The sequence below is a fragment of the Sphaerodactylus townsendi genome, linkage group LG02, assembly GCF_021028975.2.
Source record: "Sphaerodactylus townsendi isolate TG3544 linkage group LG02, MPM_Stown_v2.3, whole genome shotgun sequence".
NCBI lineage: Eukaryota > Metazoa > Chordata > Lepidosauria > Squamata > Sphaerodactylidae > Sphaerodactylus > Sphaerodactylus townsendi.
The window spans coordinates 152,936,821-152,961,738 of record NC_059426.1 but is presented as its reverse complement, the minus strand read 5'-3'; the positions used below and the strand labels follow the sequence as shown (position 1 = coordinate 152,961,738).

General features: G+C 41.0%; 1 protein-coding gene across 2 annotated transcripts in view; it reads left to right on the top strand.

Annotated features, from left to right (window-relative positions):
* The first annotated feature begins 5,898 nt into the window (after positions 1 to 5,898).
* The window catches only part of PPP4R3A (protein phosphatase 4 regulatory subunit 3A), a 36,189-nt gene continuing 17,169 nt past the window's right edge, over positions 5,899 to 24,918 (top strand). Inside the window, exons 1-4 of one of the 2 annotated variants that reach the window (XM_048485206.1) lie at positions 5,899 to 7,097; positions 10,593 to 10,648; positions 15,330 to 15,428; positions 16,986 to 17,603. In XM_048485206.1, the coding sequence (XP_048341163.1) occupies positions 6,956 to 7,097; positions 10,593 to 10,648; positions 15,330 to 15,428; positions 16,986 to 17,603 (915 nt within the window). In that variant the 5' untranslated portion in view covers positions 5,899 to 6,955. The remainder of the gene's footprint in view (positions 7,098 to 10,592; positions 10,649 to 15,329; positions 15,429 to 16,985; positions 17,604 to 24,918) is intronic. The other variant, XM_048485205.1, reaches the window with a different exon arrangement.

The window sequence follows — 24,918 nt, the reverse complement described above, 5'->3', positions numbered from 1 at the left end:
TCCTGTTAAGTTTGCATTTTCAAGTCCTTATTTACAGTCTACTGATATTGCCAAGTCCAATTCTTCTTTGCTGGTGGTTGGTTTTGAAGACTTCTGAGGCTTGGTGAATGGGCTTCAAGATGATGAAGGTTCCCAGAAAACTCTCACCATTTACATACACAAAAACCCTGAAACAATAAATTCTAACATTTACAATATAGCAAAAAAATAAACTCCCTTCCCACTAGTTCCCCACAACATTGCAGTTACCTTAAACAAGGTGTTAAGGGCTTAATAAAATCAATCAAGGTCCCAGCCTGGTAGTCTCGCTTCCTCCAACCTCATGAGTTCTGCAGCATTCTACTTCATTTCAGACTCCACCCCTTTCTGGGTCATCCCATTCTGACACAGGGGTTACATTCTCCCCCACTAAAATTCTGTCGTCTCGACAGTATTTACAATTTAACTCTTGAAATGATTGAACAATGACATATTACAGTAGGAGTGTTGACTCCAATTAACCTCATTGAAAAATTCAGAACATAATCAGCTAACTTAGTAGGCTGGGTTCTAACTCTTTGCGGTCTAAGGGGTAGGTTACTAATTTCCCCAGAGATCCCTGTACTGGTAGAGACCACATTTGGTGAATCTGACAGCACAACCTTGTCTGGCTCTATTCCAGAGGCTGATATGATGTGACCTAAATATTTCACTGATTATTGAAATAGTTTACATTTAGAAGGGGCCAACTTTAATCCATATGTCTGAAGTCTTTGCAAAACCTTGAGGAGACGTTCTTCGTGCTCTTCTTTAGTTGCAGAGAATATGATCAAATCATCCAAAAAGGCAATAGTTTCAGTAAGGTTTAAGCCTTGCATCACATTTTCCATCATTCGTTGAAAGGTTGAAGGGGCATTTGTTAACCCTTGGGGCATCATCTTGAACTGCCAATTACCAAATGGGGTGGTAAATGCTGTCTTTTGGAAATCTGCTGGGTCCATTGGCACCTGATAATATCCACTTTTTAAATCTAAGACAGAGAACCACTGTGATCCCGCAAGTAAAGCAAAAATTTCTTCTGTTATTCTTGGCAGAGAGGGGTAAGCATCCTTTTCTGTTAGAATTATTTAATTTCCTATAGTCCACTACCATCCTAAGAGCCCCATTTTTCTTCCTTACCAATACTATTGGTGATGCATATGGACTGTTGGAGCCCTTTCTTCAATTACACCTAGTGTAGCCAACTCCCTCAAATGTTGCCGTAGGTCTTCAAAATCTGAAGGCAAAACTGCTAGCCTAGTTCTCTCTCTAAAGGAGCACATCACTTTTAGAGAAAATAGAATTTTGTGGGCAACACCTGAAACTCTCCCAAAGGTCTAAATCATGCATTGCAAAGACCCTTTGGTGTTTCTGTTTGCTATACGTTGTGAAATTCTTTCCTGTTCTGACTGACTTAATGCTGAAGCTTCAAAAATTTAAAACTGGGAATTCATTTCCATTTATATTTGTGAGGTCCAAACCCTGACAGGGCTAGAGCTCTTGTCCATTCTGTACTTCAGAAGCTTTAGCGAAAACTACTGTATGAGGCTTCTCAATACAATATCCTTTTTGTGTCAAATTCTTGACACAGACCCCTTATTCTCATATTTTGATGTACCATAGGTTTTACTATTTGTGGAAAGATGGATAACCCCTCCTGGTCCAGCTGCCACTTCTGGAGTCTTCTAAAAGGACTGTTGTTCCTATTTTCTGTGGTGAAGTTTGCAACACATCACCTGTCACTGTGCATACGCACTTCCTGCTGGGACATGTACAGGCCTTCCACCTCTGCCAGCCATACTCTCACTTCCCTCTTCCACTTCACCCTTCTTCTTCCTTTTGGCTGATGCTTCTAAATAATGGCTGCAAGCTTCTTTCCAACGCATATGGCAGAGTCTTCGCTAGTTGCAAAGAAACTGATCCCATCTGAATCCCAATATTGGCATAAGTCACACACATCTTAATACATTAGTACCAATAATGGCATTGAAACTTGCTGATTCATCGCGTTGGTCTGGGCAAACTAGAGCAGCTAAAATTTCATATTTCTCTTCTATACCTTCAGTATTAATTGGAATGTGCAATTCTAGAAATATAAATCCCAAATAGGGCACTGTCTGACCTCCCTGCTCCTTCTATATCCAATAAATCCCTAATAGGCTGCAGTTCACTTCATGAGATAAGTGGGCTTTTATAAAAGGTCCTCTACAAATGCATGTCACTTCTTGTGAACCTTGTATCCCTATTAAACAACAGCATTTCACTCCCATCCAAATATATCGCCAGGGTCATAGCATACAAGAGTCCTATCAACAACCTTGCAATAGTTTTCTTTTTCCACCCATACCTATAGTCATGCTTTCCAAGATGCCCACTGACTTGCTGCTATGCACTGTTTTTTAGATGGTCCATCTAAACAAGTTTTTTTCCTTTAGTTTACCAACTGTATTTAGTAATATTTGATGAACCAATTCTGGATTTGGCTGATTGACACATTCCACGTTTAACTTATGACCCTTTAATCCCACAGTTAAAGGCACCATATCTTACTAGGGGTCTTTAGAGGCTACCATTCTCCTTTCTCTCAGACCCTGGGAGAACTGAGGGCTTTTGAATTGCTACAATCCCTTGCTTGGATGAAGGGTAGTCTTCAATTTAGCCACCTCCTCTCTCCAGATTGTAAAGTATTTAGATTTCCAGTCACTATCTCTTTTGTTTAGTACCCACTCTTTTCAGTCTTTTTTTCTGTATTTTTATCAAATAGTCCCACAATTTTATTTGAAGGCTTTCCCTTTTCCCTCATCTCTTGCTTTGAAGTTTTTCTTTCCTGTTTTACTCAGAGATTTCTTTTCTCTAAGAGATCTCACTGCATGAAGGGAGGCTTAACATATTATTGACCTTCTTTTAGTTCACTACTGCACTCTATGTTTCCTTATTTTGAGGGGCTGTTAACAATGCTTCATGCCAGCATCCCTAAAGAATTGTTCCTGAACATAGAACTTAAGCTCTACATCAGCTTAATCCCCCCTTCTTCTAATATTTCCATAGCCAGAGCGATGCAACCGATTTAAATATGCTGATTGGGGTTCATTAATGTGCTGATATGTTCTCATAAAACTTAGCTTTCAATTCAGAAACTGAGACAATATTGCCATATGGAATTTCCAAAATAGCAAAACATTGTTTTGCAGACAGCATCCTTTCCCCGGGCTCCCAAAGCTATATGTGGCAATGCAGTGAGGCAGCAAGCTCTCTATAATTTTCTCTTCTTTTTAATATTTTCAGAACACTGTCATCTGCAATTAAAGATTCTCTTGCTATGACACGTACGCCAGAACGTGAATATTCTATTTCCCCTGCTGGTTTAGGTAAAAAAATGGACTTCAGAATCATGTTTTTTTTAATTCGCGGTGAAATCTTCAAGGTCTACTGCTGGAAACTTAGATGTACTGGCCTTTTGCAAAACTCTTTTCCAGCAGCTCGTTGCAATCCAGAGGATGAGTTTGCAAAAGGGGTATGAGGTTGCAACATTGGAATCCTTCATTCATGTAACTGCCAAACAGTGTTCCTTTTTCTCCCTGTGCACAGGTTTTGCTTCTTCCCAACTAACTGTTGCAAACTCTGAGATCAATAGGGATTACATCTCCATTTCCCTTGCAATTTACAGTTTATACATTGGTTGACTATCTTGCAAACAGAATTATGTGTTTCAAATTCACACAGCAACATCTCTTTCCCTCTGCCCTTTTATCCTGTGCATTTTAGCGAATTGCACCATAGAAGTTTCCACAGTATGTTGAATATCCCTCATTAACATCACCTTGAACTTATGTCACATAACAAGAACAGTTTTATGGGGATCAAACCCCCCAACTTTTGCACACTTCGGCATTTTGCAAGCAATTTATATTTGCAATCTTCATCTTCCAAGCCCACACGCTGGTTGGGCGCCAATTTGTAACCTTCAGCTTGTGGGTTCTGTGGGGCGAGTACTTGGAAGGAGTTGCCAAAGAACCAAATTTAAACAAAGAACAGTTTACTTTACTTAACAAATAACACTTTTAAAACATTTAACATTTACACTTTGCAGTCCTGTTAAGTTTGCATTTTCAAGTCCTTATTTACAGTCTACTGATATTGCCAAGTCCAATTCTTCTTTGCTGGTGGTTGGTTTTGAAGACTTCTGAGGCTTGGTGAATGGGCTTCAAGATGATGAAGGTTCCCAGAAAACTCTCACCATTTACATACACAAAAACCCTGAAACAATAAATTCTAACATTTACAATATAGCAAAAAAATAAACTCCCTTCCCACTAGTTCCCCACAACATTGCAGTTACCTTAAACAAGGTGTTAAGGGCTTAATAAAATCAATCAAGGTCCCAGCCTGGTAGTCTCGCTTCCTCCAACCTCATGAGTTCTGCAGCATTCTACTTCATTTCAGACTCCACCCCTTTCTGGGTCATCCCATTCTGACACAGGGGTTACACCAGCACAAAAGAATTTCAAAGAAATAAAATCCAGGAATTTAGGATGAGACTCCATGGATTTCTCAGCCCTAACTGAGTTGAGGGGCTTCTCAGAAGGGTGTCAAAAGTAGATTGCATCCAGGCAGGGTAGAGACTTTTCCCATATTGGAGCAGGCCAGAGGCGTAGCTGGGGGAAATGGTGCCGGGGCAAAATGCCCTCCCCCCCCACATGTCCCACTTACCTAACCCAGCAGCGGACCTGGGCAGCCTGGCAGGGTAGAGGGGCACCCTACGGTGGCTCTGCTAGGCCGCTCATTCAGCCAGCGGAGCCTCTGCTGGCTGAAGGAGTGGCCTGGCAGGGCGGGCCTGGCCAAGGAGGTAAGGGGGAGGGGTGTTGGGGGCAATTTTCTGTAGACATTTAAAGAAGATCAGTAAAAGGCTGGGTTTTCTGGGCCAGGTGGCCATGGTCTGGTAGTTTCTGATCTTAAAATTTCACCTGCCTATACAGCTGGCATCTTCAGAAGCATTTCATGGTAAGATGTAATTCTGTCTGTGGCACATCTTACCGTGACATGCCTCTGAAGATGTCAACTTTACATGTAGGCAAAACATTAGGAGCTACACTGACTAGACCAGATGTGCAGGCCAGGAAACCCAACAGTCAGTTGATTCCAGTCATGGCAGCCTTCGACAGGATAAAAGATAATCAGCTCACCTGGCTACCTGATACTAGTAACTAGATTTTGCAATCGGGAAGACTTGCTTTTGCTGATGAAATTACTTTGAAAGATCAAGGTGGGTTCCTGTCTCTGCAAACTGGCTGAAGCAAGGAGCAGACATGCATACATTCCATCAATGAATCAGTCGCCCAAGGCTTTGACCTCACCTTCTCCAAAGAAAGGCATTGCTAGCTGCTAACATTGTGTTACATTTTAAGTGTGTTTTGGGTCTCTCTTAACCATTTCATGCCAACCTTATTGGGGATTCAGTAACAGAACCACCCCTCCAAGTCATTCAGGAACTTTGAGTCCTATTATAAGGAGGCAAATATATGATCTTCCTAGTCCCCCCATATTCCTATGTACCCAAAATCTCATCTGTCAAGTGGCTTCAAGGAATGGCATGCATGTCCCTTTCGTCCCACCCTAAGTCCATAACGTTTCAGATGTCACTGTTCTTTCAGAGAAGGTTAACATCAACACACGCATTTATTCTCTCTTTTTTTTTGCCAAGAAAGCTGGGGGCTTGGAACAGAAGGAAAGAAACGTCCTGCGTGGAGCGCTCCTTTTTTCCCCCCTTGCTCCTTCGATGCGCCTCCGAGGCTGCGGGCCCTTTAAATGTTCGCGGCCGGCCCGTGCCGCCTTCGGCTAGGAGACCCCGCGCCTCCAGTGAGAGGTGAAACCAAGATGGCGGCCGCGCAGTGACTGAGCCCGAGACAGAAGGACACCCGCGGGCAGCGCCTCCTCCGCGCAGCCCGGCCGCCGAAGACGCTCCGCTCTCCGAACAGGGACCCGGGCCGAAGCGGGCGGCGCGCAGCGGGCCGAGAAGCCTGCGTGGAGCTGAGCGGCGAGAGGCGCGGGAGCAGGAAGAACATGGCGGCGGCGGAAGAGTCGGACTGGGAGTGAGGAGAACTCGTGGGGCAGACGAGGCGTTGAGCCCGCCTGCGCGCTCGGCTCCCGCGGCGCTCTCCCCGCCCCCGTCCGAGCAGGCCGGTCGCGTCTCCCGGCTCCCTCCACCCCCGCGTTAGGCCGCGGCCTGCTCTGGGAAGAGGGGCGGCTCCGTCTCGGGCCCCTGAGCCTGACTAGCCTGGAAAAGGGTTCGGGCCTGCCCGCCTCTTGCACAATAGGGCGACTCCATCTCCTCCTTCACCTTCTCCCCCCGTCCCCTCGTTCCCACTTTCGCCCTCGGTCGTATTGCGAATTTTCCTTTCTATACACTTGATTTGAGGTGGGGGGAGGGGGTGTCTATGTGGGACCGACTACTTGTCCCCTAGTTGTTTCCCTCCCCCTGGTTTGTGCTGTGACAGTTCATCACGACCCCACCAGCACGCACACACTTGTACCACTTCACTGGCATCCCTGCTGTTTGTCACCTGTGTAGTGCAGGCCCTTCCCTACCTGCCTTTTCACATTTTTCACACTGATCCCCCCCCCCTCCACTTGTTTCTTCCTCTCTACTATTGCTACTTCCTGTTTTCCGGCAAAGCTTTCACTGCTTAGTAAACAAAGCCCTGTGCGCCCATACTCTGTTAGAGATTCCTGTTTTGTTTTTTCCCTTTTGGGGGGGTGATGCAGCTACTTTAGCAGTGGCGTTTTTTTAAAAAAGAAAGAAAGAAAAATAATTCTTTGGAGTGTTCTGTGGGACTCTTAAAATATTTTCCTGCTCTCTTTTACTGAGAGGGGGCAAGCCCCCCACCACGCCAGAATTTTAACAAGCGTCACAGGGCCCTGTGGTGAGGCGAGAGGCAGGATGACTGATACCCGGAGAAGGGTAAAAGTGTATACTCTGAATGAAGATCGACAGTGGGATGATCGTGGCACTGGACATGTGTCCTCTGGCTATGTGGAAAGGCTGAAGGGCATGTCCCTGCTTGTCAGAGCAGAGAGTGATGGTAAGTGTGCATGTATGTGTTGGTCACATATATTAATCTTCCTATTTGCATAGTAGGATGTGTGGTGGAAGTTACATGTGGAGATAGAATTTCTGCGTTGCATAATTTATATGAGATTCTCAAACCAATGAAGGATTATTGTCCATATGTTGCTGGCAGTGGTGATGGAAGGTTCCCACTGTATACTGATATTGCATGCTGGTCTGCATGTATAACAAAACTCATACCAATTTCTGTAATTAAAAAATCTCCGTGCTATTCCATAAGTGGTCTTTTGAACACAGGTTAAAGAACCAGACTGAATAAAGTGCAGTATTTTTAAATATGTTTTGCATTTAAAATATGATAGCCTTACTTGATAACATATTTGCTAACTTTCAACTTGGCTATGTGAGTTTTAGAGCACTGAGTTTTGAGAGTAGATCGTATTAAAATACAGATTACAAGAAACACACATGAGATTTCCAGTTCTATATGTCAGATTAGCAGCTTGCTACAGACTATTTTTTGAAGAGATTGGGGTTCTGCTTGCATCCCATTGGAGACTATAGCAAAAGTTCTGTTAATTTTAATGACTGCAAACTCTATCCTATAAAACTAATCTTGTTTTTTTCAGTCATTCTCAATTAGGGCATGTAAGGCAGATATATATTTTCCTCCAGTTCTCGTCAGTTGCTGTATTTGCCGAAGGAAATGCATGGGTCTCTTTGAAACAGGCTATTTGCACGCATTTGTCCCTGCTGTGTTGTAAAATTCCCTTTCTCCAGTAGAGAGAGAGATTATGTGGAACTTCCACATGAAATCCGCAGTGGTGGTGCACCACCTCCAAAGGGGCTTCAGGAGGTGCGATGGTAATTTGAAAACCCACCTGCTGCCCATATTGTCCCATTGCCCAAACAGGCTTATGTCTGTGCAAGTGCCTAAGGGGTGGGTTCAGAGGGCGGCGTTCACGGGCTGGAACACCAGTGGAAGCCAGGTACAGCTAACTCCATCCTGGAAACATCCTGCCTTGCCCTTCAACACCACCCTTACGTGCATCAGCATCTACTTGGACACCAGCATAGCTGTGTGGTGGCATATACTTCTAGGTGTGCCTGCTTCAAACCTGTGTGGTGGCTGGACACCAATGGGTCTGCCCCAGTGGTGGGATTCAAATAATTTAACCACCGGTTCCGGTGGTGGGATTCAAATAATTGAACAACTGATTGGTTACAAGCACCATTTTAACAACCGGTTCTGCCGAAGTGGTGCGAACCTGCTGAATCCCACCACTGGTCTGCCCCCTCTGTTGTCATGGGTGCCCCTTACACTGGCAGAGGGGGCAAATGGCGTTGGTGTGGCCCTCTGCTGCTCCCAAAGGTTATTCTGTTCCTTCCATCTTGATTGGGCTGTTATTTTTGAGTAAATGTTAATACAGTTGCACTATTGATCTAATTTGTGTGTTATCCTGTAAACGTGGGGGTATCTGGATGCCCTGTAAACAAAACTACAGTACATTTAGAAACATAATGGAAACTGACAATTATTAGAATCTCTCATTCTCTTTATCAAAGTCAGTAACGCCATTTGTTGTACTTCAAAACTGTAGTAAAGTTTTTTTTGTAGGTTACTTAAAGGCTGTTCAGACTTCTTGATACAATTCTGTACCAACATAATATATTGTTAAAATTTATACGAAATACCTTAAATTGTGATAGCTTTACTGAATGCACATTACCCGCTGAACAGAACATCAACTGTTCTACTCTCCAAGATAGCCATAGTCCCTCACTGTGTAGGACTGTGAAGTATTTGACAAAACAAACCCCACCTAATTTTGTTCCAGAAGAGTGGCAGGAACAGGACATGTGAAGCTTTCAGTTAGTCAGTTGTGGAACTGGGCTTGACTAGGTGATTCTCAAGTTTTGCCCCTAGAGCAGCTACATGGAGTTCATCTGTCACAGACTGGTTAAAAAAGACCTTTCACGTTCCTCTGACTAAATACCTTTATTTTGTTTTTTTCCCGAGAACTACTTGTTCAGATTTGCTCCTTACTTTATGACATTGTTTTTATACTATTATGAATCACCCTGAATGTATTTGGGAGAAAAAAGTTTAAAATGTTCTAAGTAAATCTATTTGGACCTTCTGACACCTGCTTCTTCAGGGAGTGATACCACAGAGGGATGGGTTCTGCAGATGGATTCTAATTCACATAAACAGCAGGATACCAAAAAAGAGATGCATGACCATAAACCTATTCATCACAGCCTTGCTTTTTAGATTATCTGTACGACTCTTGTACTGTCACTTTAGTTGATTACGTTTGATATTTAACAACAAGGAGTCAAGTTTTATGGAAACTGATTATGTTAACACAGACATGTATGTTAAACTTCTAAAAAATTTTAAGGGGATACGGATTTGAAGAACAAGGTTGTTGGGCGCTAGTGCCGTTTAAGGCATCCTGTGGTTTCAGGGAACCCACACTTTCAACATTGTGAGAACACTTGACTATTGCGTAACAGTGTTTGTGTGGCTACTCCAGCAATGAGGAGATGGCTAATCACATGGCTCTCTTCTTTCCACCCCAGCTCTCCTCCAGGATGGTTCCACTCATTTGGGAAGAACAGTGTATTGCATGGTGTCGGGGTAGTCACATACATTCTCCAATACCATAGGATCTCATCAAGCTGAAGTGGTTCCCTCACTGCTGGAAAGATGATGGGGTGGAGAGAAGAGAGGCAGGATCTTATCTGATTGTATGCTCTCAGTCTAACCTACCACACAGGGTTGTTGTAAGAATAAAATAAAGGAGAACAGAATAATATAAGCTGCTTTGTGTCCCAACTGGCATGAAAGGCAGAATATCAATAAAATCAATAAAAATAAATATTTTAATCCATGCCTTGGTCTAGCATTTTCAGCTGTGGAGTACATATGTGCAATGATAGTTTCTCTTTTAAAGAGGGAAGAGAGTGTTTTGTAGATATATAATTTCACACCTTTTTAAAAGTAATCAGTTAGCCTATTCCATTTCCACAATTAAGTGTATTTAGTAGCAATTACTTTTCATAGATTTCTTGTGGGTTTCTGGTATGAATTTGTTTTTGTTTTATTGTCCATAGAATAGTAGAAGATAGTAAAACATAAGCCTGTTTGTAAATCCGTACTGAGAATCTTTCCATGTCTCTAAATTAATCTCATTGAATTTTCTTTATCTTTGTGGACCAAGTCAACAGTCATAACTAAATATGCTATCTTTGGAGAGGGTGTTAAACCATTAACTTAACATTTTGTATTCTAAAGAATACTGAGAGGTAACTTCCTAACTGAAGATTAAAGAAATCTAAGTTCCTCCTTCAACAAGATCAGTGATGAATTTCTGGCTTATGTGTCAAATGATCATATTATTGTCTACTTGCTGGATGCTTATTTAAAATCTTTAATTTCAGTATGCAAAAAATATTGCTTTATATAATGGGGAAAAATTACAAACTATTTCTTATTCTCCAGGTTCTCTTCTTCTGGAGTCCAAAATCAATCCTAATACTGCATACCAGAAGCAACAGGTAACAATCTAGTCAGTTATTTTGGATGTGTAAGAACAATCTTTGAAATAGAAAATATGGGATCCTGCCAACTTCATGATGCTTTCTATCCAGTGCTGCTTAGGAAGTTACAACCTGGTTTGTGAACTTTTGCTGTGCCCCAGAAATGTGATCAAAAGGCACATTTTTAAAATGGCAGCCTGTAACAAAAACATGGTAAACATCCATGCAACCAGTTTGTGTGTGTTTGTGTATAAAGCATTTTTAGTTTTTATCTCATTCCCCTGTATAATATTCTCATGAGTGAATACCCTGCTGTGTAAATGAAGTACTTATGGAGTAGATCTGTGATTTCACAAGCAGCTTTTACCAGATTTATTTCTAATTTTTTTATGAGTGTTAGTAGCGTAGCAGTTTGAAACCATACTTCCTTTGTTGTTTAAAGTGTCAGTTTTTATTCTTTTTTGACAGTCTTTACTGTGGGTGTGATCAGATGGCCATTTATTTATATTTATTTATTTATAGTTTATATTTGCCATACTGCCCACCACCGAAGGGCTCTTACTGCATGAAGGCCATAAAAGCTTTCTTCTCACTGTCCTTATTGTTAGCTGTTTCTGAAAGCTGAGAGAGTTGACATGACAAGAATTTAAAGACATGTTCTCCACATGGTTAGAAATAACCATTTAATTTTAAAAAAAATGTTGTGGAAAGTACACGTTTTGTTCAGGCCTTGAGGAAGTCTGCAGCTGGGGGTACATGTCCCGGAAAACGTTAGAGGAAAGTACTAAGCTCCTTGAAAGGAAGCACCTTTCTAACAGGCCAGTGGGGAATGAGAAAAACCTGATATCCTCTGTCTTTTGGGCACACATGTGCATGTATCTCGTAATCATTTTTGCCTGGAGAATTGGGAAGAAACTGTGCTGACTCCTTCAGCTATACTTCAGTAAAGATCACTGCAAGGAATTTATTACAGTAGTAGTTTGTAGTGAGTTCCTGCCCTCTTCCATGTCACAGTCTGAGATTTATTTAAAGATAAACCATAACGATGAGGCAAATTCCAACTTTTCTGACCTTTTGCACCTGTTATATTTCATATCAAATCATACATTCATAGATTTGTTTAGTGTTTTGAAAACACTCAAGGATTCCTTGAGTGGCGTTGGCACCTTAGGATGTGCTTATCTGCCATTCTAATGTGTGTATATGTATCCACGTGCTTGTTGTATCAATGTATCTTTCTATATAAATGACTTTCCAACCATTGTTTGAGGATCTGACTGAGTTGTAAGCTGTATTCTTGACAAACTCATCACATGATTAGAAGTCTTTATCTGGAAGTTTCCATATTTGTGGTTTTAGACAAATATTCTTGGTTGTGAACATTAAAAAACTGTTTGGTTGTTCCTAGTGAGTAGTTAATAAGAGTGGTTAATTCTACAGTCTTATGTTTACTACACTGAAGTGTAAGTGTGACATGAAGCTAAACTGTAGCTGCTAAAAAGAGAAGCAGTAAATTGAACTTAAATTTAGATGTGTATATTTTTTTGAGACTGCCTTGGTGACCTATTGTTACCTAAATGCATGTTATCTCACAGGTCTTGATGGTGTATACTTTGAAATAACATCTAGAATTCTTTCAACTGGCTGTATTAAAATGTTGTTGCTGACTACTTTATGCTGCCATAGTGACTGTGGGCTAGATGCTTCTATAAATGGCAAGATCTTTAGTTAACTGTAGAGAAGATGAAGACACTACATAATATGCAGTATTATTGGAAGGAGAAGAGTAAATTTTTAACTAACAGTGCAGTTATATGAGCAAGTTAAATATGCAACTGCCCATGCTAATCTATAGACTAAAATCTGGGATTCATAGTGCTGCCAACTGGTGATGCAGTGTAGAAATTTTTATAATGCTGTATTTTTCTTATGGGAAACCAATCCCCCCTCCCATTTACATATGTAAATATAGGCAGCATATCTATAGTTGTTTGGTCTGCAGTATTGCAAATCAGTCATGTGAATTGGGCTCAATGTGGGATGTGAAGCACTGACAAACCACAAATACTTATATTTTGCTATTTAAATATATTTAAAGTTGAAATGGAAAATTTTCTGATTCAGGTTTTTCTGGAGACCTGTTGCTACCTAGTGGGTACTAGAACAGTATCAGAAGAATTTGCCCCTGCTGCTGGCAACAGATGGATTGTTCCTGAAGCAAACCCCTTAGACCAGGGGTCGGGAACCTGCGGCTCGCGAGCCGCAAACGGCTCTTTAGAGCCTGTGGTGCGGCTCCACGCCCCTTCCTGGGCAGCGTGGGATTCCGCCCCCTTCCCCCGCGCAGAGACTGCCGCCGTGCCGCCGTCCCGACGGGGGGGAGAGAAGAAAGCGGCCTCCCCGCCGCCCGAGAAGAAAGCGGCTCCGCGCCACCGCCCCCCCCCCAAGAGAAAAAAAGCGGCCTCCGTGCTGCCGCCCCCAGGGGAGAGAGAAGAAAGCGGCCTCCACGCAGCCACCGCTTCCAGGAAGAGAAAAGCTGCCTGCCGCCGCCCCAGGGGGGAAGAGAAGAAAGGCAGCCTCCGAGCCACCGCCCCAAAGAGAAAAAAGCCAGCACCAGCGGTTCGCCCAAAAATCCCCGAACAGCTCAGCCCTGGAGTTGGCAACGCAGGGGATTTTTTGACAGGTCGAAGAAGGGAGGGGGAAGGAGCCGCAACAGCGGTGAAAGTGAAACCAGCCGAAGCAGCAACAGAAGCAGCAGAGTCAAACAACAGCCTCCGCTGCCTCCCCCCCCAGAGAAAAAAGCGGCCTCCGCGCCTCCGTCCGCCCCCCCACAGAGGGGGGGGGAGAGAAGGAAGTGGAATCCCCCCCCCCCCCAGGGTGCGGCTCCATGAATTTTCTTTTCCGGGGAAAATGGGCCCAAATGGCTCTTTGAGTCTAAAAGGTTCCCGACCCCTGCCTTAGACTCTAGACTTTAACACTCAAAGAGCCATTTGGACCCATTTTCCACGGGAAAAGAAAACACTTGGAGCCGCATATAATTTTTGACATTTAAAATAAAGATAACACTGTATATATTGGGGTTTTTTACCTTTTACTCCGCTCATTCTGAGAAGCACATGGATGCGTCCACCCTGCTGCCTGCAGGGTGGGCAAGGATGGGGCCAGCAGCTTGGCCTCGCCAGCTGCCGGGAAAGCACCCACCCTGCTCCAACAGGGCGGGTGGGAGGGGAAGCCCGCAGCGTAGCCCAGCCAGCCGCGGGCAGTTGGTGTGCCCGTCCTGCAGCCTGCAGGGTGGGCAAGGATGAAGCTGGCGGCTCGGCTCGTGGTGCCACAGTGCAAGGGCAGAAGAGCCGCATGCGGCTCTCGAGCCACAGGTTCCCTACCCCTGCTCTAAGGGGTTTAGACTCTAAGGCTTTATCCAGCCGTGCCAATGAGAGCTGTCCAGCCTTTTCTATTAAGTTCTTCATTTTTGCTGCCTGATAAGAATGTTAAAGAAAAACTAAATGAGTTATTCACATTTGTGTAATCTCAAAGGTATTATAGAGAAACCAGCACTTCTGCTGTTTTTTCCAAGTAATATATTGTGCATGAAATAGAGTCCCATGGAACCAGGTTCACAAACTGAATCGTAACAAGTTGCTGGGTCCAGATTCAACTCATTTAAAACCGCAGTGCTTGTTAGCAGAGAATTAATAAGTCAAAAATAGTTAATAAGTCACATATAGTTTGATAAATTATTGAGATGCTTCTGCAAGTCACACAGCTGACCAGCTTGTTACATTTGCCAGACTATGATAATGAGGCTCCTGTGGATTCAGTGCTCCTGGTAACACATTCTTTTTGTCAGATATTTATAAGGAAACTGGTAGTTAACTTGAAAAAGACCCAAATGGATATGAATAAATAAACGTGTGGTTAGTGGCAACTCAGATCTCCATGTAAAAATGTTTAGGTGTGCTACGGCAGGAAAGTGGCTGCAAATAAATCAGTGATTAATTAGTTTAATTAGAAGAACACATAATGCTACTGTGTAAGTCTGGGTTTAGTGCAGTCCTGTCTAAGGCAACTTAGAATTACTTCAGAATTGGATTATTTTATTTAAAAAAATATCCTGAAGTAATACGACAACTGAAGAAGCTAAAGTCTTGAGAGAAGCAGAAGAGTGAAAAAGGAGTCCTGTCTTCACGAAAATCTGATCACTTAGTGAAACGTAGCCAATTGGCCATGCTGGCAGGGGCTGATGGGAATTGTAGTCTGTGAACATCTGGAGAGCCACAGGTTGCAGACCCCTGGGCTACAGTATGAAGAGGGAGATGAGAATGTCATGTTCCTTGGGCAGAGTACTGGCAGCGGTTCTTTGGATCTAACTCCCAGGAATTCATCAACTTGCTGCAGAATTTAGGCATTGGTATAAATGGATTTTAAAAAAGAGTTCATTGGAAGTGTCTTGACAGTGCTTCACACACACACACACATACGTGTGTGGCCCAAAAATTGATCAGCAGTGTAAATCAGATTATTAAAACTAGCAGGTTATGACTGTGTGATTCTTAGGCAGGCTGTGCTCTAACTTTTGATGTCTCTTAACACAATACGGAATTTGGTGTCATATTATTGAAGGACGAAATAATTCATCAGAAAATGCTGTGTTAAATATTATGTAAAATGTAGCTCAGCTAAACTTATACTTTTACCTTTCAAGGACACTTTAATTGTGTGGTCTGAGGCAGAGAACTATGACCTTGCACTTAGCTTTCAAGAAAAAGCTGGATGTGATGAAATATGGGAAAAAATATGTCAGGTAAGCTTTCTGTCTTGAATTTTTAAGCATGGTTCACCCCAGCTGCACTTTTAAATGGAACATTAGCTAGAAAATGTGCTTATTAGTTGCCGGGATCCTGTAGCTCAGCCCTAGAAATTCCCAATTGACTGAGCAATACCATTGCTGTTAGAACAGTCTTGTAGGCCCTTCAAGGCTAACAAGATTTAATAGAGTTGTCATAGTTATTTCAGATATAAAACTGAATTGTTTTCCAGTGCAGAGGGTTTCAGCTGAAAGATAAAGAGATAACAATCTGTGTCCATAGACAATACTAGCCAATGATAATTGTCAGTGTAATTCCCAAATTCGGCTTTTGTATGATGCTGGAGGTTTTTTTCTGTGAGCCACTTGGAATGCAGGAAGGTCTCTCCCCACTCCTGTTCAGTGAGGGAGCCAAGGTGGTATAGCTGTTAAGAGTGGTGGACTCTAATCTGATGAACTGGATTTTTTCTTTGCTCCTCTACATAAAGGCCGCTAAGTGACCTCAGGCCACTCACAGTTCTCTCAGAACTCTCTCAGCCCCATCTACTTCACAAGGTGTCTGTTATGTGGGGGACTTGGAGGTAAGATAATTGTAAGTCTCTTTGAGACTCCTTACAGTAGAGAAAAAACACGGTATTAAAAAACAATCCTCCTTGTGACTGGGAGCTGTTAATAAATCAAGAAGTTTCTTTCGGTCTCTGGAACAAAGTCCTTTCGTATTAAGGGATGTAGTTGATTAGAACTTGGCTTGGGTATTCTGAATTGTGGCCTTATAGATCTGAGTTTGTGAGCCGTGTATGGGGCATACAGGCATTTTAATTAAACATGCTGTTAAGGGTACCTGATATGGTTTTCACTGTTGTGTGGAGGACACAAGAGAATGGAGGCCTCCAATGGGGCATGTATGGGACTCACTTTGACAAAGAACTGTTTGACATACGGCAGGTGTTACGGTGAAAGAGTAGGGGAAATTTTGGGAAGTCTAATTTTTTAAAATCAAAACAAGATTCCCTGTTTGATTGGGTTTGAGAATCACTTGTCTAGTGTACTAAAATGTCTGAAGAAAATCTTGATGATTCTTGTGTTGCCCATGCTTATCTGCCATGCTGTGGCCAAGCCTATTTCTTTTCACATTCTACCCTGCGTGTAGAACCCTTGGTAAGATTGAAGCTCCTGCGGACAAAGGGAGTTCAAAAAGGGGGATCTTTCCTTTCTTTTCATTCTTCTGAACCTGTAAAACCCCTGCCAAGGATTGGGCTACTGCCACAAGATGTGATCAGACAAAATTCCCCCAGCCTCCATCCTAGTGTGTAGAGCAAGTTGATTTACTCTTACAAGTTGATTTACATGGCTTCTCTGGGAAGAAGCCATGAGAGTTCTTCTGTCAACTCTCTCCACAGGAGCTTACATCCAACACTTAATCTTTGTTCTTGCCTGTTCCCTATGGTGCCTGTTTTTCCATTATGGCTTTACAGTGGCTTTTCCATGGACAAAATCCTGCACAGTAATAAGATTTGAAAGTAGAAACTGAAAAGGTACCTTTTAATTTTATAGGTTCAAGGAAAAGACCCTTCAGTGGACATTACTCAGGACTTGGTGGATGAGTCTGAAGAAGAGCGCTTTGATGATATGTCATCTCCAGGTCTAGAATTGCCATCTTGTGAATTAAGTCGATTAGAGGAAATTGCGGAACTTGTAGCATCTTCACTGCCTTCCCCACTACGTCGTGAAAAACTTGCTCTAGCACTGGAAAATGAGGGCTACATTAAAAAGCTCTTAGAAATTTTTCACGTGTGTGAGGACTTGGAAAACATTGAAGGACTTCACCATTTGTACGAAATTATTAAGGGAATCTTTCTTTTGAATAGAACTGCACTTTTTGAAGTCATGTTTTCTGAGGAATGTATAATGGATGTAATTGGATGCTTGGAATATGATCCGTCTTTATCACTGTCACGGAAACACAGGGAGTTTCTAACAAAAACTGCAAAATTTAAAGAAGTTATTCCAATATCAGATCCAGAGCTAAAACAAAAAATACATCAAACATATAGAGTGCAGTATATTCAAGATATGGTTCTACCAACGCCGTCGGTATTTGAGGAAAACATGTTATCAACGCTTCATTCGTTCATCTTTTTTAATAAAGTAGAAATAGTTGGTATGTTGCAGGTAAGTCAGTTGCTTTTTTTGGTAGAATTTTGTGCTTTGGATATCTCTAGTCTGGAGGTCCTGCTTTGGAGTTATAATGTTAAACATAATAGTCCATCTTAGATACCATGAAGGTGCAGATTTTTTGGAGTCAGAATTATCAATGGTTAGTTACTTAACCTATTGATTTCCAGACACTTATGCCAAGACTTTCTTTTGGAAGCTGAGATTTGCAAGCTTAGTTATCATGCTCTGAGTGGTTTCAGCTTTCTAATTCTGTTATTCTGTACCTAATTTCTGCTTATGAATTTATCACACAGCAACATCTCTTAATTAGAAATACTTGTCTTTACCTCAAAAAAGATTGTCAAGTTATCCCCCCACCCCACCCAGGTTTGCTTCATATATGCATGTGCTGAAATGAAACCATGTCGTGTTCTCACATGCCTTTCCACGGTATCGTGTGTGGTCACACAAAGTGAGCTGTATGATTTTTGTCCTGCAATTCTGATCTTAATGCCATATTGGTAGTTAGCTTCCCCACTACCTTCTGAAAGCTCTGTGTTCTTTGAGTGCTGCCTTAAAAATCAGGATCCAACATTTGGGGGAAGGTCATGTGAGTGTTGTTGATCGATGTCCATCGCCATCAATGGATGTTGAGTGCTTTGAAGACCAAGAAGCAAAAAAGGTAGGCAACAGAGGAAAATGCATTTTTCATCAAATGAACAATAAGTCTTCAGGACATACAAATTTGGTGAATCTTTCCTCATATTGAAAAAGTGAAAGCCACTGACATGCCAGGAAAGTCCAAAGTATGTGCCAAAACTACAACACAGTTTGGTGTATGGCATGCTTCTGCCCATCCCCCCACTTTTTTTTAAATAACTGTTTGAATTTCCATAGGAGCTGCATCTTTCATTTTTTGTGGTTTTATGATAGGTAGGAAAGGATCAAAAAGGTATGATTAATGGGAGGAAAGTTACTGGATGCTGTAAGAGAGTGAAAGTCACATGGCTGTGCTTCATTTTCCCTGGGGCTATTTACAGAACCTACTGCATATTTTCAAACACACATGTAATTGTTCTAGGACCCCGTGTGTGTGTTAAATGAAAGATAGAATCCTCAGAAAGTCATAACAGATTGTCTCATATTCTTAAGAAAAATATATGAACAGATTTGCAATGTATTGCCAGGCCTGAATATAGCTGAGTTTGGAAAGTTGAGTGAAAGTTGAGACTGAGAATATATTACCTGGTTGGTTGCCTGTTTATTTTTTCCTATTCAGTCATTCAAAAACACTTAACAGCATTCTGGGTAACTTGACTGTATTCTATTTCAGCCAGCACAGGAAACTGAACTAGACTGAGCAAAGCAGAAAAACATACAGTGGAGTGGTTCTGGTGGGTTTTCCGGGCTGTGTGGCCGTGGTCTGGTGGATTTTGTTCCTAACATTTTGCCTGCATCTGTGGCTGGCATCTTCAGAGGTGTATCACAGAGAAAATTCTGTTTTGGATATCTCTCAGCGTGATTCAAGCAATTCTTACCTATTTGTACTTTTGGGGGGAGATGAGGAAGATTTTTTCCAGTGCTTTGTTTGTGGAAAAATTTCCATTCCTAAAAACAGTGTTTTCTAAAATTGATACAGCTTCTGACACACAGTATTGTACAACTTGACAGTTTTGAAGTTGTAATTTATTCTTTTAGGTGATTATCTCTCGGAGTTATGTGAGAGAGCATATGTATGGTTTATTCATTGCTTTCTATATTGGGGCTGGGGGTAAAGCCACCAATGCATATAGCAATTTTTAATAAATCAAAGGTATGAATTCACTTGATTGATGATTACAGTATTTCTTCTGTCATGAAAGATACATGGAGAGGAATTTTAGCTTTGGTTTAATTTGACCTAACAGGTCATACTGACAGGCAGTGTGACCTTCGTAGGCTAAAGTTAACTGTGTTGAAATAGATGAGTGAACAAGTATATCTAGGGCATACAATGTGCAGTTTTTTTGGGTGTGCTGAAGTTCATTTGTCAACATGTTCTTAAAATCAGTGTTCTTAAAATCAGTAAAATCATATTGTGTTTATGTTTTTACTTCATTCCAAGAAAATAAGTCCCATAAAATTTTGAATTTGAAGGATATTGACAAGCTGGAACATGTCCAGAGGAGGGCAACCAAAATGGTAAAAGGTCTGGAACCCATGCCCAACGAAGAGAGACTTAGGGAGCTGGGGATGTTTAGTCTGGAGAAGCGAAGGTTAAGTGGGTGGGGGGGGGCACATGGTAGCTATGTTTAAATATTTGAAGGGATGTCATGTCGAAGAGGGAGCAAGGAAAAGAGATTCCATCTAAACATTAAGAAGAACCTTCTGATCGTCAGGGCTGTTCAACAGTGGAATTCACTGCCTCGGAGTGTGGTGGAGTCTCCTTCTTTGGAGCTTTTTAAACAAAGGCTTTGTGGCCATCTGTCAGGAGTACTTTGATTGCATGTTCCTGCATGGCAGGGATGGGACTTGACTGCCCTTGTGGTCTCTCCAACTCTATGATTCTATGAATTAGTCTATTAACATTTGAACCATTTGATATTTCTTTACCTAATAAAAGCCTTCTGAGGTCAGTAAAATGAGTACCCAGCTTGCTGGGGTTAAAGCGTAGATGGCTGTGGAAACCACCCTGTATACATAGTTGACCTAGTAAACGTCCTGATATAACATCACCCCATGGGTCGATAATAACCTTGTTCTTGCACAAGGGACTATTTTTACCTTTAATAAAATATTTCATTTTGAAGATTTGTTGATTTGGAACATAGAATTACGAAGTGCCAGTCATAATTAAACAGTAATTCAGATCGTGCACTATTTAGGATATTGGAAAATTTCCCAGTTCTACTTATTTCTAAAAATCATTTTTTCCTCACACTTAATTGCTTTTATTGTGTAGGCAGTTACTTGCACATACACAAGCCTTTGCATTCTGCCCCTTTCAGGCGCTAGGTGCTGGGGCTCAGTGCTAGAGTATGTGTTTTAAGTACAAAAGGTCCTAGGTTCCATCATGGCATCTCGCATTGAATACTCTCAGTTTTTCTGCCTAAGGATCTGGAGACCCAGTGCCAGTCAGATTACCGTATATACTCATGTATAAGTTGAATTTTTCAGCTCATTTTTAATGCTGAAAAAGCTCCCTCAACTTATATGGGGGTCATTAAAAATTTTTTGTGTTTTTACTTTGCCAGCCAGCAGGGGGCGCAGTTTTTATGCTAGCGGCACCAAAATTTCAGGGTACCCTCAGAAAACACTCCTGGTGATTCCAGCCGAGTTTGGTAAAGTTTGGTTCAGGGGGTCCAAAGTTATGGACCCCCAAAGGAGGTGCCCCCATTCCCCATTGTTTTCAATGGGAGCTATTAGTAGATGGGGCTACCCTTCCGAGGGTCCATAACTTTGGACCCTCTGAACCAAACTTCACCAAAACTGGCTGGTCTCATCAGGGGAGTCTCTTTATGATACCAGCCAGGTTTGGTAAAGTTTGGGTCAGGGGATCCAAAGTTATTGACCCCCAAAGGGGGTGCCCCATCCCCCATTGTTTACAATGGAAGCTAATAGTAGATTTTCCGTTTCTGATAATATCCCTCTTAAAATCTAAGTTGGGTTACATTTGGATATACAGATGATGATGAGGAATCCAGTTTTGAAGGATTTTAACTCTTGTGTTTTAGCTTGGTTGCTGGTTGAGCTAAGGTTTTTGTACTTTTAAAGTTATTGTTGATACCATATTGTTCTTGTTGACCCTCTTTTCCACTTACAGAGCCAGTTTACTGTTTTTCTTTGAAATAAATATTCAAAAACATTTAACCTACTGATGCCTCAATTGATGTAATTTTATTGGTATCTATTTTTATTTTTGAAATTTACCAGCAGCTGCTGCATTTCCCACGCTCGACTTATACGCGAGTCAATAAGTTTTCCCAGTTTTTTGTGATAAAATTAGGTGCCTCGACTTATATGTGGGTCAACTTATACACGAGTATATATGGTAGATCTAATGGTCTGTAATGGTCTAAAGCTGCTTAGTGTGTTCCAATATCTGGTTTCTGTGGTCTTTTGCAGGGTTAAAAGGTGAGTAGGTAAAATATTTTATAATGGTATTCTAGCAGCTGTCTTGAACAGACAAACTTAAGCACTAGTCTGCCTTTGAAAGATTTAAAAAGTATCCATACCTCTTGAACTATCACATTAGAATTACAGTGTCAATCAACTGAACAATTAAAAAGCATCTAGGTTGCATGGCTGTGAAATGAATTAGAAACTTGCGGGGTAGAGGTGGATTTATTTTTGTGCCTGGACAATAGTTTTGTCTCACAAGGAGAATATAGAGTTCTGCCTAGTATCTCTGGTCAAATAACAATAGCTTAGATGACAAAAATGCCCCCCTCATTTTCAGCACCATTATCCCAGGCTGAATTAGGACTTTATGTAGCTACCATTTAAAAATTAAAAATAGTACAAATGGATCTCCATTATCATACCTAGTGTTGTCCTAAGCATGTATGTTCAGTGGTTGCTAATATTTAAAGTTGAAAATAAAAACTTTCAGTAGTGGGGTGGGGGAGATGTAACTTCAGCTGATAACTATGGGTAGAGAACAGCAGAGATCTTTGTAGGATGTGATGCTGATGGTATTGCAGGTTTATCTTACGAATTAATCCCTGTCAGGCATATTATATACTTTTTGTAGTTCATAGTACTTCAAGTAATATCAAATGATTTCTGCATTAGACCTTGAAAGCTGCCTTTACTTTTTGTAATATGTATACCTTTATACTTTGTACTTAATCAATGTGAAAGTTCATAATATAATTGATATTTTATTTTGAGAGTTACATTTTCTCAATGGGCTTAATTTCATTGTGAGATTTTGTAATATTACAGCAGATCACAACTTTCAAGTGAACGTTTAATTATGAACGTTTAATAGCCACTTTCAAGAGAAACATTTCCTTCAGACAAGTGTATCTTTCCTCTCTCAGTAAATATTCCTTCAACAGAAATAAATGCTAGTGACTTTCACATCTCTCAAAGATATGGGTAAGAAGAAATATGGATTAGAAGAAACTGCATAAGCTAAATATATAGTTCAGTAAAACCAACTCAAAATGTAATTTTTACAAGTTGATGATAATCCCTGTAGAACATTACTTGGGTCTAATTCATTTTCTTGAATAAAGTTAAAATCTGAAAATGCCATATCTGTCCAATGTATTTTCGAAGGCTTTTATGGCCTGATAATCGGTATATTTGTTGATAATGAGTGATAATTCAAAGAGGTTTTTAAACATTTAAAACTCCCTCATGCTGAAAAGCTGATCCAGTAATAAAGCATAACAAGACTTAGTGTGAAATTTGTATATTTGGAAGAACAATATAATCCTGAGATTGTACAGTAGATGGCAAGCTGAATTGGGCTGGCTGTTTAATGTCCCCATCCTTCCTTATAAATATTTTAGTTGTGTCCTCTGTTACTACGGCAACAAAGCCAGTGCCATTTTTGACTGCATTAATAGACCCATCATGCCCGTGGCTTGTAATGGAATAATAGTGTATTAGCAGTGTAGAACTAAATTTAGTATAGCACATGCTTTATTTCTAAGCTGTGCAAGACCTATGAAGGTAAGTCTGGGGTGCATTTCAGACATCACAAAACTATGGTTTGATCAAGCCCCCAGTCAGTTGTAATGTCTGAATTCAGGTAGTCTAAAAAATCAGACTTTCTTGTTTTGCTGCAAACCAGTATTTTAAACTAGAGATTATAGCCAAGTTGTTAACCATAGTTTGTATGAACTGTGGCTTGATGTTTGTGCACTGAGACATCTGATTTTTGACTAGTTAGAATTCCTTAAAGCTTCATGGGCACAGGGAAAAGTAAATGGAATAATGCCTTGCTGCCGGACTGTAGAGGGAAAGCGAAAATTAAACGGGGTTTAAGCATAAACCCCAGTTTGTTTTTTAAATTATATGGCTTCTAGACAAACCATGGCTTCTTCAGCAAACTGTCTCAAAGGCTGGTCAAACACTGAAAGTAATGGGGGGATTGCTTTCTTAAAATGAAGTGTCGGAGGGAATGTGATAGCCTTTAGAAAACATAAAAAGATATTGCTAAGACATTAAATTGATGTCTAGAATCATTACTAGCTGCTACAAAACTGCTTACTAACTGTGTCAGCCAGTGTGTGTGTCTTGTATTCCTTTTGAAGTTGACTTTTAGTGGCCATACAAATGATAATTACCTTTCACTCTGTTTCTGCATGAGATGTGAATATTTTATATAATTATATATACCTCCTTTAAGTCTTGGTAATTTGACTTGAAATCTGAAACGCTTCAAAACAGACTTAAACACTTCTGTTATGGTGGCAGACGCTTATGATTGCTGCCTATGACACTTTGTTCAGCCAAAAAAACCAGGGAAAGGAAAATCTAGACCTCTTTGATTTACATAAACCTTTGATATACAAAATTGCTAAATTAAAATGCTGGAGGAAATACTATTACCTCATCTACTGTGGTGATTTATGCAAAGATTTGTAACCTCGCTTATTTGAATCCTCACTGTAAATTCTTGAAATACAGAATACAGTAGATGATACAATAAAGGCATTTATTCTTGTAAGTTAACCAGAAGTTGCTTCAGTGTTGTTATTACTGTAGCGGTTAACGTCGCAGTGTTTATATTTTAGTTCTTGGGTCTACATCACATTATACAGAGATGGTTTCTGTATAGAATGATGTGTAGGTACCCTAATAAGTCATATGCACATTTTTTTGCAACAAGTACATGGAAGGACAATTAATGTGTATACTAGCTGCTTATATATACACATATTTCACTGTGGAAAGACAAACCTGTTGGTGGTCCATGCTTTCAATACTGTGCTATGCATGGCCTGTAAAAAAATTATTTCAGTATTTGGAAGATTAGAAGTCTTGTTCTCTGCTAATTAGTTACTAATGCTTTTTTTTAGCATATATGAAGTTGGTCAAGTATATATGCATTAGGTGAACAGGGTCATACTTTCTGGGAGTGCTTGGCCCTGCCTTGTATTTATATGTTAGACCCGGTGTTGTTGTGGGCCTTATGCAGTTTGAAGGCCTGTGGATATAGAATCCACTGTGAATAGACTTTTAGGCTTAATTCTTGTGCCACATCGAATGCTTAGAAAGTGCAATTTCATGTCCAGTTGCGTATGTATGTTACACGGGTATGCATGGACTGTGTGTATGTTAAGTGCTGTCAGGTTGCTTCCAGCTCATGGAAACCCTATAAATCATTGTCATC